The 18,486-nt window shown below is 42.8% G+C and overlaps 1 protein-coding gene across 4 annotated transcripts in view; it reads right to left on the minus strand.

The window, feature by feature from the left end:
• The window catches only part of SPECC1 (sperm antigen with calponin homology and coiled-coil domains 1), a 285,266-nt gene that overhangs the window by 176,952 nt on the left and 89,828 nt on the right, over positions 1-18,486 (minus strand). For all 4 annotated transcript variants that reach the window (XM_030294995.1, XM_032591236.1, XM_030294993.1 and 1 more), the window contains exon 3: positions 14,397-14,532. In XM_030294995.1, coding sequence (XP_030150855.1) covers positions 14,397-14,532 — 136 coding nt within the window. The remainder of the gene's footprint in view (positions 1-14,396; positions 14,533-18,486) is intronic.

Raw genomic sequence — 18,486 nt, forward strand, 5'->3', positions numbered from 1 at the left:
CGATGGCTAAAATAAAAAAGTGACCACATCTCATGCTGGCAAGGATGTGAAAAAATCAGATCACTCACACCTTGCTGTTGGGGATGTAAAACGGTACAGCCACCCTGGGAAGAACACGTTTTGGCTTTCTTAAAAAGCTAAACGTGCAACTACCATGCAATCCAGAAATTGCACTCCTGGGCATTTTTTTCCCCAGAGAGATGCTCCCACAAAATATTTACACAATGTTTACCTGAACGTGCATGTTTCTAACAGCTGCATTCGTGATAGCAAAAAAACTTGAAACAACACAGATTCATGGGTGACTAGTTAAAGTGTGGTACATCCATACCACGAAATACTATGAAAAAATTAAAAAGGAACAACCTTTTGCATCATACAACAACATGGATTAATGTCCAGAGAATGCTGGATGGAAAAAGCCAGTGTGCAAAGCTTACTAGCTGTATGATTCCATTTATATCATATTCTTGAGATAACACAATTGTAGAAATGGAACAGATTTCAGCGGTGGCTGGGGTTAAGAAGGAGTGGGGACAGAGGGAAGTGAGTGGCTATAAAAGGGTCACAGGCAGGTAGGGAGGATCCTGGCAGTGATGAAAACATAACCAGGCTGCCCCGATGACAGTGTCCTGGTTGAGATATTTTACTATTGTCTTGCAAGATGTTACCATTGGAAGAAAGTGGGTAAAGGGTACCAGGAAATCTTTCTCTATTATTTCTTACAACTGCACGTGAGTCTATGATTATTGCAAAATTAAAAGTTTATTTTAAAAACATGAAATACAGGGGCGCCTGGGTGACTCAGTCAGTTAAGTGTCCGACTTCGGCTCAGGTGATGATCTCACCATTCCCGAGTTCGAGCCCCAAGTCGGGCTCTGTGCTGACAACACAGAGCCTGGAGCCTGTTTCAGATTCTGTGTCTCCCTCTCTCTCTGCCCCTCCCCCGCTCATGCTCTGCCTCTCTCTAAAAAATACACAAACATTACAAAAAATGTAAAAACGTGAAATACATGTTCAACCTTTATATTGACTTTAATTTACATTTTGATGAAAATTTATATAAAAACTATACACTTTGAATACCATTACTTTGATTTTAATCTTTGAGGATGATTATAAATCCTGAAGTAATAAAAATTTAGAACGTGCTAACATGGAACACAGGGGAAAAAAAGCTGAGAAAAGAAAAAAAAAAAAAGAATAAAACGTGCTACACGAAATTTGACCATTCCTGATAAAAACAATGAAAATGAGCAAGAAAATTATTTTCATCAAGTCCACACTCTAATGGGTCATCTGGAATCCCTGAAACTTCATATTCCTTGCTAGCATATTTAATTACTGATCAGCAAATTGGGAATGAAGAGTGGGGATGAATTTGTATTCTTGCCCCCGGGGGCTTGCAAATGTCAGGGGTGTGCCTGCCTCCTCCAGCCCACTCTCCTTTCTTGGGACAGACCAGCATTCATGGAGGTGAAAAAAATGTTTATAATTATCTGAGCCCAGAAGCTATCTCTATTTTACTTAGAAACTCAATGGTACTGTACACTGAATTTTCTAGAAATACCACTAATCAGCAAATCAAGGGAAGACAGCCCTTGGTGTTATTCAGAAGTTGACCCTGAGTTGTCAGCATTATAGAGTCAGCGTGTCAACAGTGCCTGGGTATTTGAGCCCTGGACTCAGTCCCATTTACATGCACTTAGCCTCCAGCATTTACAGATCGAAACAACAACAACGTGTGATTTTGTTAGAAGTTCTTTTCCTCTTATTTCTCCTCTACATTATAGGTAGGGCATGATGTTGTTTTTTTTCCCCCAGTAATGTATATAGGTAGGTTGTACTACCAGTGAATTTCATTTCAGGGTATTAAAGGGTGCATTCCAAAATACTGGTGATAAAGAAGGGTGAGTGGATGCACCAGGTGGAACCTTGGCAGCGAGGGCCTTCAGAAAGTACTCCCGTGCTCCTTTCTCCTCGACTGAACTTCTCTCGGAAAGCTGTGCAGGCGGAAATAACCGTGGCCAGCTAACAACAACAAAGCCATGACCAGCTAATGGCAAGAGCAACCGTGCGAGCGAGAAGATAGCGCCACCTTTCGGCAAACACCAAACACCAAAACAACACCCGAACAAAAAACAAAAGGCAAAGCTAACTTCAAGCTTTAGTGCCCTCCCCACTCTCACCCTGGTCAACACAAAACGTTTTTCCTTCTTCCTTCAACTGAGCATAAAAAACACGACCTAACATCTCAATTGTATCCTCTATACTGGAATCCCTCTTCGTTTCCAATTCTGGAACAGCACAGACTTCCCTCTGTAAAAGGATGATCCTAGAAAAATCACTAGATGTATATGGATGGTTTTGGAAGTTCATAAAAGGGGAACCACCTGAGAAATCCAGGTAAACATGCACCTAGGAAACAAAGTTATTGGAAGAAACAGGAAATTTTAGAAAATCTCAAATTTGCATCCTCAGTGAAATTCAAGGAGCTTTTCTAGCTATGAAGCTAGAGCAAGAAGTCATGAAGAAGAAACAATTTGCGATCATGGAAATTAGGCTAAAGATTAAAAACACAATAGCGGAAGTAAAGAAACGCAAAGCAAAGTGTTCTCGGTTGTAAACTTGAAGAGATCAAAAGTAATCAAAAGAATCAAACAAAATATATGATGTGGAAGATATACCCAGAAGACCAAACATACACATAATGTGAATTTCCTGAAGGAGACTCCAGGTTAAAACGAAAAGCAATAATCAAAATAACAGCAGAACGGAGGACATTAAATAAACCCATCACCAATCCTATTAACAACTGAGATACATGGCCTGTAGGTTACTGGGTTTATAGCTCCTCCCTGTCCAGCCAAAACACACACACACACACACACACACACACACACACACACACACACACCAAACCAAACCAAACAAAAAACCCAATTCTGAGCAAAGTAGGAAGGAGAGAATTGATCGTACAAACAGTATCTCAAGCAATCTTTCTGCATCCTATTTGATGGCAAGACACTAAAAGCACTCATAGTAAAATGAGACCAAGGACATCACTAGCATTTAATAGAACTTGGGTCACCCACACAATACAGCAGAAACCGGAAATAAAAGACATAACTACCAGACCATCACTCACCGTCAGGGAAATGCAAATCAAAACTACAATGAGAGATCACCTCACACCTGTCAGAGTGGCTAAAACCAAAACACAAAAAACCAACATGTGCTGGTGAGGATGTGAAGAAAAAGGAACCCTCCTGCACTGTTGGTGGGAATGCAAACTGGTGCAGCCACTGTGGAAAACAGCATGGGGGGGGGGAGGGTTCCTCAAAAAGTTAAAAATAGAACTGCCCTACAACTCAGCAATCCCACTCCTGGGTATTAACCCAAACAACAGAAAAACACAATTCAAAGGGATACGTGCACCCCCATGTTTATAGCAGCATTATTTTTCATAGGCAAATTATGGAAGCAGCCCAAATGTCCATCAATAGAGGAGTGGATAAAGAAGATGTGTTTTATACATATAAAATGGAATATTATTCAGCCATAAAAAAGAAGGAAATCTTGCCATTTGCAGCGACATGGATGGAGCTACACGGTATACTGCTAAGTAAAATAAGTCAGTCAGAAAGGCAAATGCGAGACAATTTCACTCATATGTGGGATCTAAGAAATAAAACAAAGGGAGAAAAAAAAGGAGAGAGAGAGAGGGAAACAGAGAAATAGACTCTTAACTATAGAGAACAAACTATAGAGAACAAACTCCCCTATAGAGGGGAGGTGGGGGGAGACGGGTGAAGTAGGTGACAGGTAATGGGAGTTAAGAGCACACTTAGCATGATGAGTACTGAGTAATGTACAGAATTGCTGAATCACTATATTGTACACTGGAAACTAACATAACACCGTATGTTAACTACACGGGAATTAAAATAAAACACTTAACAATAACAACAAAGGCACAACTACGTAATAGGAGACAACAAGCATTGTTATCTGCAGCTGATAGAATTGTCTCCTTGGAAAGCACTTGCAAATCAACTGGAAACCATTCACACTAGCAGCAGTAAGAGAGGGAGGGCATTACAAATTAAATATCAAGAAAATACCTACTTGAAGAACACAATGCATGCTCCCCTGGGCAGCACACATTCTAAAACTGGAATGACACAGAGGTTAGCATGGAAGATGACACACAAATTCACGAAGCATTCCATATTTTTAAAAATGACTAAGGGGGACGCCTGACCACCTCAGTCAGTAGAGCATGCGACTCTTGATCTTGGGGTTGTGAGTCAAGCCCCACATCGGGCCTAGAGCTTACTTAAAAAACAATGACTAAGGATTCCCATCCACAGAGTCATGAAAGTATAAAACCTAGACATAAATTCAACAGAGAGAGGAGGAGGGCACTGAGGAGGAGGAGGAGGAGGAGGAGGAGGGGAAGGAAGGCCAGCAAGCCAACCTGTGCCCACGTTTCAGCAAGTCCCAGCCCCAATATTTACTAAGCATGGAATTGCACAGGCTGCTTAATCTCTCTGATCTACAGAATGGCAAGGACAGTGGGGCACCTGGGTGGTTCTGTCGGTTGAGCATCCGACTCTTGATCTCCGCTCAGGTCATGATCTCAGGGTCGTGAGTTCAAGCCCCCCATTGGGCGCCACCCTGGACGTGGAGCCTACTTAAAAAAAAAAAAAAAAAGGCAAGGACAGTAATGATCCTATGTCCTAGGGTATTGTAAAGCCTAAAGGAGATGATATGTACCAAGCACATAGAACAATGGTTAGCACACAGTGTGCAAAGAATGTGACCTATTGGCAGTAATTCCACACTGGATGAAGATGATGGGGGAAAAAAACAAGACTCCCCACCCCAGCAGAAGAAACAAGGTGGCGGAGGAAAGAATTCGGGAGTCAGACTGGGTTTGACTTTGGGAACACTGCCAAACCCCACCTGAGCCTGCTCAGTTGGTTAAGCGACTGACTCTTGATTTTGGCTCAGGTCACAATCCCACAGTTCATGGGTTCGAGCACCTTGTAGGGTTCCACCCTGCTTGGAATTCTGTCTTTCTCCCTGTCTGCCACTCCCCTGCTCATTCTCGTGCTCTCTCTCTTTCAAATATAAAAAAACTTTTTTTTTTTTAAAGAACATCTAGGGGCGCCTGGGTGGCTCAGTCAGTTAAGCGTCCGACTTCGGCTCAGGTCATGATCTCGCAGTTTGTGGGTTCGAGTCCCGCATCAAGCTCTGTGCTCATAGCACAGAGCCTGGAGCCTGCTTCAGATTCTGTCTCTGTCTCTGTCTCCCTCTCTCTCTCTGCCCCTCTCCTGCTCGTGCTCTGTCTCTGTCTCTCAAAAATAAATAAATGATTAAAAAAATTTTTTTAAAGAACATCTACCTTCTAGGTTAGAGAGGTCAAAGAGGACAAGCATCTTAGGTTGCAGCCCAAGGTACACTGGTCTGACACGTGATCCTGCTTCCTTAACACAGAGTCTGGCCAAGGTGCAGCTGGCACCGAACATTCAACTTACTTAACTTTTAGAAAACCCTGATACCAGTTTAAAATAAGGACATCCTCTTAAATCCCACATGTGCTATGTACAGAATCACCTAAATGAACACTTTTGTGGGGTGCCAGTTTTTATAACGTTCACCTGTGTGGCTACAGGAACCCCCCCCACCCCACCCCCACCCTACTGGCCAAGCGCTGTCTCCAGAAGGGACTGGTGTTCAAGCTCATCCCTGGGGTGCCCGTCAGATCTCCTCTCACTAGCTCCACAGATACCGTGAGCAGAAACCCGACCCTCCATCTACCCCACACCCACTGGGAGAATCAGCAATGTCACTCTGAGGCATAAAACCCAAAAGGTCAGGAGCAGGGACTGGGACGGCTACTTGCATACCCACGTTCATGGTGACATTATTCACCGGATCCAAGAGGTGTGAACGACACCAACATCCACTGATGGATGAATGGACAAACGAAATGTGGTGTGTGCATACAGCGTCATGGAATTCAGCCTTAAAGAAAAAAAAAAAAGAAGAAGGGAATTCTGGCACAAGTTCCAGCACGGCTCAACCTTGAGGACATTATGCTAAATGAGATAGGCCAGGCACGAAAGGATAAGGACTGCCCGACTCCACTTGTAGGGAGTCTCTAGAACTGGCAATTCACAGAGGCAGAAAGCAGAATGCTGGTTGCCAGGGGCTGGGGGCGGGGGGAGGAAGGAGTGGGGAGCTAGTGTTGAGCGGGGACAGAGTTTCAGTTGTGCAGGAGGAAAAGTGCTCTGTGGGTGGACGGGGGAGGGGGGGATGGCTGCAGGCCACTGTGAACGTGCTTCATGCCACTGAACTGTACCCTTAGAAATGATTCTGAAGATAATTGTTATGTCATGCGTCTTTTACCACAGTTCAAAAGAACCCATCAGGGGCGTTTAAAGCCATTGACTCTACCCTTCAAACTATACCCAGAACCTGGCTACTGCTCCCAGCTCCACGGCTACAACCCTGCCCAGGCCACCTCTTTCCCAGCCTCTGGTCTGGCCTCCCCACTCCATTCGTCCCCTCTCAACAAGCAGCCAAGGACTCCTTTCAGAATGAAGTCAGGGGGCACCTGCGTGGCTCAGTCGGTTGAGCATCTGACTCTTGGTTTCGGCTCAGGTCACGATCTCACTGTTCGTGAGTTCGAGCCCGGAGCCGGGCTTGGGATTCTCTCTCTCTCTCTCTCTCTCTCTCTCTCTCTCTCTGCTCCCCCACCCTCAACGCACTTGCATGTGTACTCTCTCTCTCAAAAATTTTTAAAAATAAAAAAAAAGGAATGAAGTCAGATCATGTTACTCTTCTGTTCCTTGGCCTTTCTGCCCTCGCCTCCCACTGCTGTCCTCGCTCACGCAGATGCAGCCACAGTGGCCTCTCACTGTGGGTCACCCCTTTCTACCTGGCTGACGTCATCACCTCTTGCACGTCGCGCTCGTGAACGCAGGCATCTCTTTCCTCTTCACTGATGGTTCTTTTTGCTTAGAGCAGTGCTGGGCACATAGGAGGCACTCAAAAATATCTGTTGAATTAGTGAATAAGTGAAAGGAGGATTGCTTCTCAAGTCTGGTAATGAAACCGTGCCTCAGCACCGGGCTCATAGCAGAAGGGCGCGGCAGTGTCTTGACAAGGTTGCCATCTAGTGGCTGGATTCCTTTGTAGCTTTGTGGGGGCTCTCCCCACCTTTTGTGGGACCCTGAGATGAGCAGTCAATGGCGAAAGCAGGGACGGCAAGTGCCTACGCACGAGGGACCATCGTGTTCTCTAAATCTACCCCAACAGGTAAGATGAGATATATACAAAGGGCACCTTAGGGACAAAAGGAAGAAGAACGTATCTGGGCTGGAACGCAGATAGGTTAATAATATTGATCTAGAAAGAAAATCAGCAGGAGTGGATGTGGAGTGTGGAAACTGTTGTTCTTGAGATATTCTAGAAAAGGCTTCCAGAAACTCCATGCTCTCCCATTCAAGACCTGGGTCAGATGGTGAGTTAGCACTATGTGCAAGTGTGAGCAACCATGAAATTATTATTACCAAAGCATGGAGCATTTTCTGCTGGTACTGGGTTTGAGTGGTTCTCCCTAACGACGGATCAATGCCCAGCACAGGGTGCACGCAATACAGGCTGGTCGCAGGTTTAACTATTGTGAGTTTAAAACTATAATACCATATTATAATTTCATGCTAAGATCCTTTTTAAAATTAGTACAGTTGAGTGCTCGCTTCGGCAGCACATATACTAAAATTAGTACAGTTGAGGGGCGCCTGGGTGGCTCAGTCGGTTCAGCGTCCAACTCTTGATTTCAGCTCAGGTCCTGATCTCACGGTTTGTTAAGTTCAAGCCCTGCATCGGGCTCTGCGCTGATAATGTGGAACCTGCTTGGGATTCTCTCTCTCTCTCTCTCTCTCTCTCTCTCTCTCTCTCCCACCCCTCCACCCTTATTCTTTCTCTCTCAAAATAAATAAATAAACTTAAAAAAATAAAATTAAATTAATGCAGTTGAAAGAAAACAGAAATAACACATACCATGCATTATGGAAAACTTGTCCCAAGGCCAAAAGTTCAGAAACTAAGACTTGAGGGCCATAAAAAGAACTCTGTTCCCTAAGAGTCTATATATATGATTTATAATTGCAACTTTCCTTTAAGAGGAAATCAACTACATATTGTTAGCATTTTGCTTATTTTCTTTGTTTTCATTCTTTTTCTTTTTCTTTTTTTAATGTTTATTTACTTATTTTAAGAGACAGAGAGCTCACAAGTAGGGGAGGGGCAGAGAGAGAGGAAGAGAGAGAATCTCAAACAGGCTTGTAAATCCAACATCCAATGGGGGTGCCATTTCTAACAAACTAAATCACTTCCATCTTTTGTTGCCATGGTATTGAGATTTTAAAACCTGCACTTATTACTACAAAAGTACCAGCACTTTTGTTTCCCTGTTTCTCGCGTGTATAAAAGAGAGAAAGAGAGAGAGAGAAAAAAATGTGATCCAATATTCAAATGGCCACCTAACACCCCTGTACCTACAACAGACAAGCCTGGCTGACGGGAAGCATCACCGTGTGGCTTCACAGCTGGCTCACCGGCTGATGCACAGGTCTGATTCACCATGAACGAGGCAGTTTAGGGATACACGACAATGCACGGACGCGCCAGCTGTCCAAAAAGCTGGTTAGAAAATTGTTGAGGACTGCCCGCGTTTCAAAATAAAAGTTCCAGAGGCAAGCTGTCATTTTCGAATGCAACTCCATTAATTCAAAGGACATAATTTCGTTACAGTAAAGAAGGCGGCAAACTGAATTCGTATGGAAACTTTAGGAATCGTAACTGTGCCTTGCAACCCACCAGCCCATTACAGTTTAGGAAGTCTTCAAGATCTCTGTCTTGAGAGCATCACTATGTAGCAGATATGCAAGTACTTCCTTAATTTGACAATTAAACAGGCTATTGCCCTAGGAGGTGTGGGAGTGAGCCCACTTGAGGAGCCAGGATGAAACCCAAGTCTTTCTCTAGAATCCTGAACCAAGGGAGCACATGCTGTGATCAAACAACTAAATAGTTCATCAACAAAACGGTTAAACAAACATCACAAAAGCAAGTAGAAGTGGAAGATTTGGTTAAGGCAAAACAAACAAACAAACAAACAAACAAACAAAACCTTTAGGTTTTGACCTGTATTTACTCTGTTTTTAATTTTTAAAGCATTGTATGGATATGTTTAAAAATCTTCAAACAGTATAGAAAGATCCCACATGAGGTCTCTTTCCCCCACCACTTTCAATTCAGGTAACTCCTCAAAGATAACCATTTTTTTTTTATAATTTTTTTTTTTAACATTTATTTTTGAGACAGAGAGAGACAGAGCATGAATGGGGGAGGGTCACAGAGAGAGGGAGACACAGAATTCGAAACAGGCTCCAGGCTCTAAGCTGTCAGCACAGAGCCCGACGCGGGGCTCGAACCCACGGACTGTGAGATCATGACCTGAGCCGAAGTCGGAGGCTTAACTGACCGAGCCACCCAGGTGCCTCAAAGATAACCATTTTTATATCCCTCCAGAAAAAAAAAGTTGTGATTTCAAATATAGTATTAATGTATATTTGAAAAAATTAAAGATCGTACTACAAGCACCATGGGATTTTCCCCACTGAGTAATGTACTTTGATCTTTCCTTGTTGGTTACATACAAATCTACTGTGTCAGTTTTCATAGCTGCATAGTATTCCACAGCATCACCCTCACATTACGCAACCAGCTCTGTACTGATACACGCTTAGGTGTTTCCAGTATTTTACTATTATAAGAATGCCACAACTGTCTATATATATTGTCATCATTTTTCAAGTAAATAAGTCATATTAAATGCTGAGTAGCAGAAATCCTTGGTGAAAGACTATACATATTTCAAATGCAGACAGATATTACCAAACTATCTTTGTGCATCAAGTGTATGTGGAGTGCCAGCTTCCTTCACCCTTAAGAACATGAGAAGTTATCAACCACTTTCATTTTTGCTAATTTATTAGGGGAAATAGTATATCTACTTATTATTCTGACTTACATTTCTTTACCTATATGTGAGACTTAGCATCTTTCTAGTGGCGTGTGTGTGTGTGTGTGTGTGTGTGTGTATGTGAATTAGCCATTTTCCTATTGTACTATTTTTCTTTTTCTTATTGATTTATATAAACTCTTTGGACATAAGCCCTTTGTTACATGTATTGCAAATAGCTTCCTCTTTTTACAAGGCAGTTTTTTTATATTTATGTGATTTTTCATCTTTTCTTATATGGCTTCTGTGTTTGCTCCTACTTAGAAAGGCCCCTTCCAAGGTCAAGACTACAAATTGACTCTGATGTTTTTCTCTTTGTACGTTCATGGTTTCACTTTTTAATGTCTAAATCTTTAATCCACTTGGAATTTATTTTGATGGCAGGAATGAGATAAGAATCCTGTTTTATTTTTTCCCAAAGACTCAGTCATTATTGTTTTTAATACTTTTTAAGTGTTTATTTATTTATTTTGAGAGAGAGAGAGAGCACAAGCAGGGGAGAGGCGGAGAGAGAGGGAGAGAGAGAATCCCAAGCAGGCTTAGCACTGTCAGTGCAGAGCCCAATGTGGGGCTCAATCTCACGAACCGAGATCATGACCTGACCCACCATCAAGAGTCGGCCGCTTACCCAGGCGCCCCATCAATCAGTCGTTACTTACGAATGAATTATCAGTCTTGATATAAGATGCTACTTTGTCCTATACTATCCTATATATATACTAGTCCAATGCAATCTGGACTTTCTCCATCATCCATTGAACTGCCTATTGGTTCTCCACTTCCAAGATGCTTAAACTTAGTCCCTTGGTTACCGTTTTTTTAGAAATTTTCTGATTATTGACGAATATTTAGTCTTCTAGATCAGGACCTATCCACAGAGGTACTATTAACGTTTTGGGCTGGATAAGTCTTTATTGTGGGGGGCTGTCTTATGCGTTTAGCAGCCACCCTGACCTCCACCCACTAGGTGTCAGTAGCACCCCCCTAATTATGAAAATCAAAAATGTCTGAAGACATTGCCAATTGTTCCTTGGGTTAGGGTGGTGGGCAAGAGGGCCGCCCATTGGGAACTACTGTTTTAGATAAACCCAGTATCATTTTCCCAGTGTTTGCACTCCCAGTCAATTTCCGTGGATACCTTCATTGGGATGAAAAGAGATTCATAAAGTAATTTAGACAATGTTATATTTAAGATATTATACTTATTAAATATTTATTATATTTAACCTTCCTATTCAGGAACCATGTATATATATATCCTTCTACTTATTTATTTCTCCTTTTATGTCCTTCAAAAGAGTTTTAAGATTATTTTTTTAAAAATACAGTCTCTTGGGCACCTGGGTGGCTCAGTCATTAAGCATCTGACTTCGGCTCAGGTCATGATCTCGCAGTTTGTGAATTCGAGCCCTGCATCAGGTAAGCTCAAGCCCCACTTCGGGTAAAACATGAGCCCCGGGTGAGCCCCGCTTTCTCTCTCTCTCTGTCTCTCTCTCTCCGTACCTCTCTCTCTCTCTCTCTCTCTCTCTGTCCCTTGCTCACTTGCACCCCCCCTCAAAAAAATATATATGGTCTCTTATAATATTAAGTTTATTCCTATATATATTTTACCTTTTACATTCCTTTATAAATGGGATCATTTCTTATGTTATTTATCTTTTCCAACCAGTCACTGATAGGAAAGTGACTTATATTTTGTATTCTACAACCACACACTAAACTCTTATTGTATCCAATAGATTGCGGGACATTCTAAGTTTTTTCTAATGATAAAATGTTCGGCAAATTCTTTTTTTTTTATTTTTTTAATGTTTATTTATTTTTGACAGAGAGAGAGAGAGAGAGAGAGAGAGAGCGAGCATGAGCGGGGGAGTGGCAGAGAGAGAGGGAGACACAGAATCCGAAGCAGGCTCCAGGCTCTGAGCTGTCAGCACAGAGCCCGATGCGGGGCTCGAACTCATGAACCATGAGATCATGACCTGAGCCAAAGTTGGACGCTCATCCACTGAGCCATCCAGGCGCCCCAAATGTTCAGGAAATTCTAAGCATTTTTCTATTCTAAGCATTTTTCTAAGCGTTCGATGTTATCCTCTGCATAAAATCATCATTTTGTTTCCTCATTTCTAATATTTATGTAGCTATTGTTCCTCTGTCTCACTGCCCTGGTTAATACTTACAGAAAAACTTAGTTGACAGGGATAATGATGGGCAATCTTTTTTTGTTGCTGTTGTTTATTTTTATTTATTTTTGAGAGATAGATAGAGAGCAAGCAGGGGAGGGGCAGAGAGAGAGACAGACAGAATCGCAATCAGGCTCCATGCTGTCAGCCCAGAGCCCAACGCGGGGTTTAAACGCACAAACCGTGAGATCATGACCTGAGCCAAAATGAAGAGTTGGACGCTTAACCAACTGAGCCACCCAGATGCCCCCAGTGATGGGCAATCTTGAATCATTCTTGATTTTAATGGGAAGACTTCCAGGATTCCACTATTGAGGACAGTTCTGGCTTTGGTTTGAGATACATATACATCATACCACTAGACAAGTATCCATACATTTATAGCAAACCGAAAGTTTGTTTTTAAAAACGGAAAGATTGCTAATTTTGCCAAATGTGTCTTCCACCTCTACCGAGATGACCAATGGTTCTCCTTCCTTGGTCTATCAATATTGTACAATAGATTATATTACTAAATTTCCAAACATTAAGGCTTTCTTGGCATAAATCCACTTCGTTGCGATGTATACTATTATTCTCTTAATTTCTTCTTGAATTCTATTTGCTAATATTCCGATCCCACATTTTTTTAAGTTTATTTACTTTGAGTGGGGGGAGGGGCAGAGAGAGGGGGAGAGAGAGAATCCCAAGCACGCCCCACACTGTCAGCGAGGAGCCCAATGTGGGGCTCGAACTCACGAACCATGAGGTCATGACCTGAGCCGAAATCCAGAGTCACTGACTTACTGGCTTACTACTGACTGAGCCACCCAGGCGTCCCTGGATCTCACACTTTTACATCAATATTTCAGAGTGAGATCTTTTTGTCATTTTTTTTAAAATGGTGCTTTGTCAACTTTTGAAACTCGTGTTTAGGCCGGCGTGATAGAAAGAAGTTGTACTTTCATTTGTTGTATTTTTAAAACCAAATGTGTGTATTTAGTATGAAAGTAGTCTTTAAAATAGTAAAACCATTGTATAGAAACATGAGGCCCTTACATCAAAAAAAAAAAAAAAAAGCCACATATACTCTTCATAGATTCAACTTTGTGAAAACCGAGTACATTAAAATACACCTTTGGAGAGCTAATCTGGGTTGTGGTATTTTATGCAGACACAAAAAATCGTAAGTATACTACCATTCAACCTCCATTATAAAGTACTAATGACATAATTCAGCTATTTTCCCATCTCAGACAATTTAGCAATACAGGGAGATCTGCACTAGAACAGTGGGACCGTGGAAATCTTAGCTTTCTTACCAAAATAAAATCAAATACATTCCTGGCGTTTTATGCTTTCCAAGCTCTGAACTCACATATAATGGTTAAAAAACCCTTTTCTGATTCTCACAAAACTAGGAAACCTGAGAAAGTTCCCCGGGTCTCAGTGGCCACTGCCACCTACGTGACTCAGAGCAGCCTTTATGGGAGGATTTTCCCAGACTTCCACAGGGTCCAGGAAGGATGCCGTCCACCCAGGCCGGGGAGAGGCCTACAGCGTTCATTCACTCATCGAATATGCGCCTCATACCAAGACGACCCCAGAACCGACGCTAGCTTGCCAGAAATGCCTCGGAGGAATTTCACACACACACGGTGACAGATGGACAGCGAGACGGACAGAGGGAACCACAGCACTCCTCCCTACCTTTTTGTTTCTTCTCAGTCTCCTCACTAGATGTAAACTCTCCGTGGGCAGGGATGTCGTTGCCTAAACCCCTTCCTGGCCCAGAGTAAGGGCCAGCAAAACATCTCTGATGAGGGGAGGGACGCAGGAATCATTGAATGTTTTTCAAAACACCAAGATGAATGGCCTGCTTAGGTCCCTTGTACCCAGGTCCCTCCTGCCTGGGTCCTTCCCACCTGGGTCCTTTTCACCTGAGGCTCTCCTGCGTGGGTCCTTCCCGCCTGGGTTCTTCCTGCCTGGGACCTCCCTATCGGGATCCCTCTCACCTGAGTCCCTCCAGCCCGGGGCCCTCCCGCCTGAGTCCCTCCTGCCTGGGGTCCTCCTCTCTGAGTCCCTCCTGCCTGGGGCCCTCCTGCCCTGGGCTCTCCGACCTGGGTCCTTCCTACCTGGGTTGCTCCTCAGGCGGCTCTCAGCAAGTTCAGAGATGGCTCCAGCTGTCGAAGTCTTTTTCAGTCGAACTACCCCAGAAGCGGCCGTACTTCCTGGTTTGTTGAGCATGTCCTCACTGCTGGCCCTCTTGAGCTGACAGGGGATGAAAACATGTATCATCAGTAGGGAGTGCTATAGACCAAGAAAACACAGCGCAATAGCACCTGCCCTGTGGTTAAGATGCGGTGATGGCACTTTCAGGAGTATCCCACTGGGAGGTGGAAACCTGCAAAGCTAGACAAACCTGTGTCTATCGTTTACAGGACAGAGTACGACCTTCCATTACTGTTTCAAAGAATAGTATAAGATGATGGGTGAATATGACCCATCGTGTCACACTTCAAATAATGATTTTTTTTAAAAACCTGCTTTCCTGGGGGCACCTGGGTGGCTCAGTCGGTTGAGCGCCTGACTTCGGCTCAGGTCATGATCTCACAGTTTAGGAGTTCGAGCCCTGCATCGGGCTCTCTGCTGTAAAGCCTGCTTTGGATCCTCTGTTCTCTCTCTGTGTCCCTCCCCTGCTCACTCTCTCTAAAAAACAAAAACAAAAAACCCTGCCTTCCTGGGTTTTAAATTAAAATTAGATTTAAAAAATTAAAATTAAAAAAAATTTAAAAAATTTTTAAAAAATAAAAAAAATTTAAAAAAATTTAAAAATTAAATTAAAAAATTAAACAATTAAAAAATTAAAATTAAAATTTAAAAAAATTAAAAAATTTTAAAAATTTAAAAATTTTAAAAAAAGGGCGGGGAGGGAGATGATAAAAAAAAGAACTGTGAGATGCACAAAAGGCAAGATGGGGCAATGCACAGAAAATTCAAGGACAACAAAAAATAGCTTAAAAATACATATCTCAGTTATAGAGATGTCTGTGTGTATACGTATGTGTGTGTATATATGTACGTGTATACATATGTATGTATATGTGCATATACACATATATGGGGGAAGTAGAAGGAGGACATAGAAACAATCTGAACATGTAACATGTGCTCCATACCAGGCACTCCATATATGATCTCACACAGATGTGTTCAAAGGGAATAAAGAAACTTTCCTGGAGGCCAGAAGTACACTGCTTATGGAGACAGAAAGAAAGCAGAAACTCTTTTTCTGCTTTCTTCCCTGTCACGAAACCAGGAAAACAAACATGTGTTAAAAGGAACAGAAATCTAAGAGGGGGAGCCCCTAAATGAGCTCACAGCTCTGGCCCAAGTAAATTACAGTCAGGATCAGTGAGAGACACTGCAAATAAATTTTCTCAACTGCCGTAAGTCTTCTCGAAACAACGTTCCTGAAGAGGAACAGTGCTAGAAGACTGGAGCCAGGCAGATGCCCGGAGCCATCCCGAATATATCTGACATCTGGAGAGAGCAGTATGGGAAAGCCCTCAAATCAACGGAGGCCTGGAGCCGGCAGTCCCTGCCACCCACCCTGGCTTGAGAGCCCAAAGGGCCAGCTCCATCCCACTCTACTGGCTTTGGGGTCATTTACTGAAGGGTAGGTGTTTAAATATTTGCACAATTAAAAAAAAAACATTTCCATTTTTGCATCGTTTAGATTTCAGGGTATTGGGGCGCCTGGGTGGCTCAGTTGGTTAAGCGTCCGACTTCGGCTCAGGTCACGATCTCGCGGTCCGTGAGTTCGAGCCCCGCATCGGGCTCTGGGCCGATGGCTCAGAGCCTGGAGCCTGCTTCCGATTCTGTGTCTCCCTCTCTCTCTTACCCTCCCCCGTTCATGCTCTGTCTCTCTCTGTCTCAAAAATAATAAAATAAACATTAAAAAAAAAAAAAGATTTCAGGGTATTAACAATACACACCCCAGAATGGTGTGAAAGAAAACAAAACAAAACAAAACAAAACAAAACCAAGTGTTGGTGAGGTTGTGAAGCAACGGGAACTCTCATGCTCTGCTTGCCTGCTTGCGGGAGTGTGTACCGATAAGCCGCTTTGTAAAGCTGGCAGTATCTGTTAGAGGTGAATATCTGCACGCTATGATTCAGCCATCGCACTCCTAAATCTGTATCCAAGAGAGAAATGAGGACATGGGCTCATCAAAAGAATGTTCACAGCAGCTTTTATTTATGAGAGCCCCCCAAAATACAATCCACGTGTTCACCAGCAAGAGGAGAAAATTAAAGAATGACTTAGTAGACAACAGAAAGTACACAGTAAAAAAAAAAAAAAAAAAAAAAAGGAATTACTGATACACCAATAGATGAATGGATCCCACAGGGACGCCAAGTGAAAGAAACTAGACATACAAGAGTATACCCTTCCTGATTTCACTTTTTACAGAGCTAAGAATTGGTAAAAACCAAATGATGGTGATAGAAGTCAAAACAGTGGTTCCCTCTGGGGGTGTTACTGACTGGGAAGGAACCTTCTGGGGTTGGGGGGGGGGGCGGAATGTTCTATATCTTGACTTGGTGGTGGTTTATATAGATATGGCCACATGTAAAAACTCAATGAGTTGTATGGCTAAGACTAAGATTAATGTGCTCCACATACTTTATTTTATTTATTTATTTATTTATTTATTTATTTATTTATTTATGTGTGTGTGTGGTTCTCACACTTTTTTAAAAATTTTTTTAATGTTTATTTTTAGTTTTGTTTTGTTTTTATTTTTAAAGACAGGAGTATTTTAATTTTTTTTTAATGTTTATTTATTTTTGAGACAGAGAGAGACAGAGCATGAACGGGGGAGGGTCAGAGAGAGAGGGAGACACAGAATCTGAAGCAGTTTCCAGGCTCCGAGCCGTCAGCACAGAGCCCGACGCGGGCCTCGAACTCACACTGTGAGATCATGACCTGAGCCGAGGTCGGACGCTCAACCGACTGAGCCACCCAGACGCCCCCACATACTTTAGTCTAAGTGTGTTTGGCTTCAACAAAAAACAAAAGGAAAATGAGGGGACGGGTTATAATTGGGGTGAAGTCGCTTCCACCCTTACAAATCCTAGTCCACTTTTTTCCTTTTCTCCCCATTGTTATTTTAGAGATTTTTTTTTTTTGTGGTAAAATAAACACGAAACAAAATGTGCCACTTTAAGTGTACACGTCAGTGGCATTATGTACATTCTCCCTGTTCAGCAACCATCACCACCCACCATCTACCTCCGGACCTTTTCCACCATCGCAAAGTGAGACTCTACTCATGAAACAATAATTCCCCGAAAAGAGGGAAGATGCTGGGGCACCTGGGTAGTTCAGTCGGTTAAGCGTCTGACTTCGACTCAGGTCGTGATCTCATGGTTCGTGAGTTCAAGCCCCGCGTCGGGCTCTGTGCTGACAGCTCGGAGCCTGGAGCCTGCTTCGGATTCTGTGTCTCCCTCCCTCTCTGCCCCTCCCCTGCTCGCACTCTGTCTCTCTCTCTCTGTCTCTGTCTCTCTCAAAAATAAACATTAAAAAAAATGTTTTAAGAAAAGAGGGAAAATGGTAAAAGTCTTAAGATTAGCCCAGAAGTTCTAGTCAATGTCTTTAAACAAATTATTCATTTTAAAAACAAATAGCTAACATGGAAAGGATGATTGACATGTACTTCCAGTCACTAGAAGTGAGCAGAACCATATTTTCTGGCCAGTTGCACAGACCCCTAGTTTAACAAAAGGACTAAATATGGCATCTGGGTTGTGGCAGAATCAGTCTGTTGCCCTTCCTTTTTTTTTTTTTTAATATTTATTTATTTTTGAGAGAGAGACAGAGATAAAGCATTAGTGGGGGGAAGCAGAGAGAGAGGGAGACACAGAATCCGAAAAAGGCTCCAGGTTCCGAGCTGTCAGCCCAGAGCCCGACGCGGGACTCGAACTCACAGACTGCAAGATCATGACCTGAGCCGAAGTGGGACGCTTAACCGACTGAGCCACCCAGGCGCCCCACTCCATTGCCCTTCTTCCAGGGACTCCATCATTGTTTTTCTTTTCTTAAAAAAAAATTGTTTTTTAACGTTTTATTTATTTTTGAGACAGAGAGAGACAGAGCACGAACGGGGGAGGGGCAGAGAGAGAGGGAGACACAGAATCAGAAACAGGCTCCAGGCTCTGA

This window comes from Lynx canadensis, chromosome E1 (assembly GCF_007474595.2).
Source record: "Lynx canadensis isolate LIC74 chromosome E1, mLynCan4.pri.v2, whole genome shotgun sequence".
Taxonomy (NCBI): Eukaryota; Metazoa; Chordata; class Mammalia; order Carnivora; family Felidae; genus Lynx; species Lynx canadensis.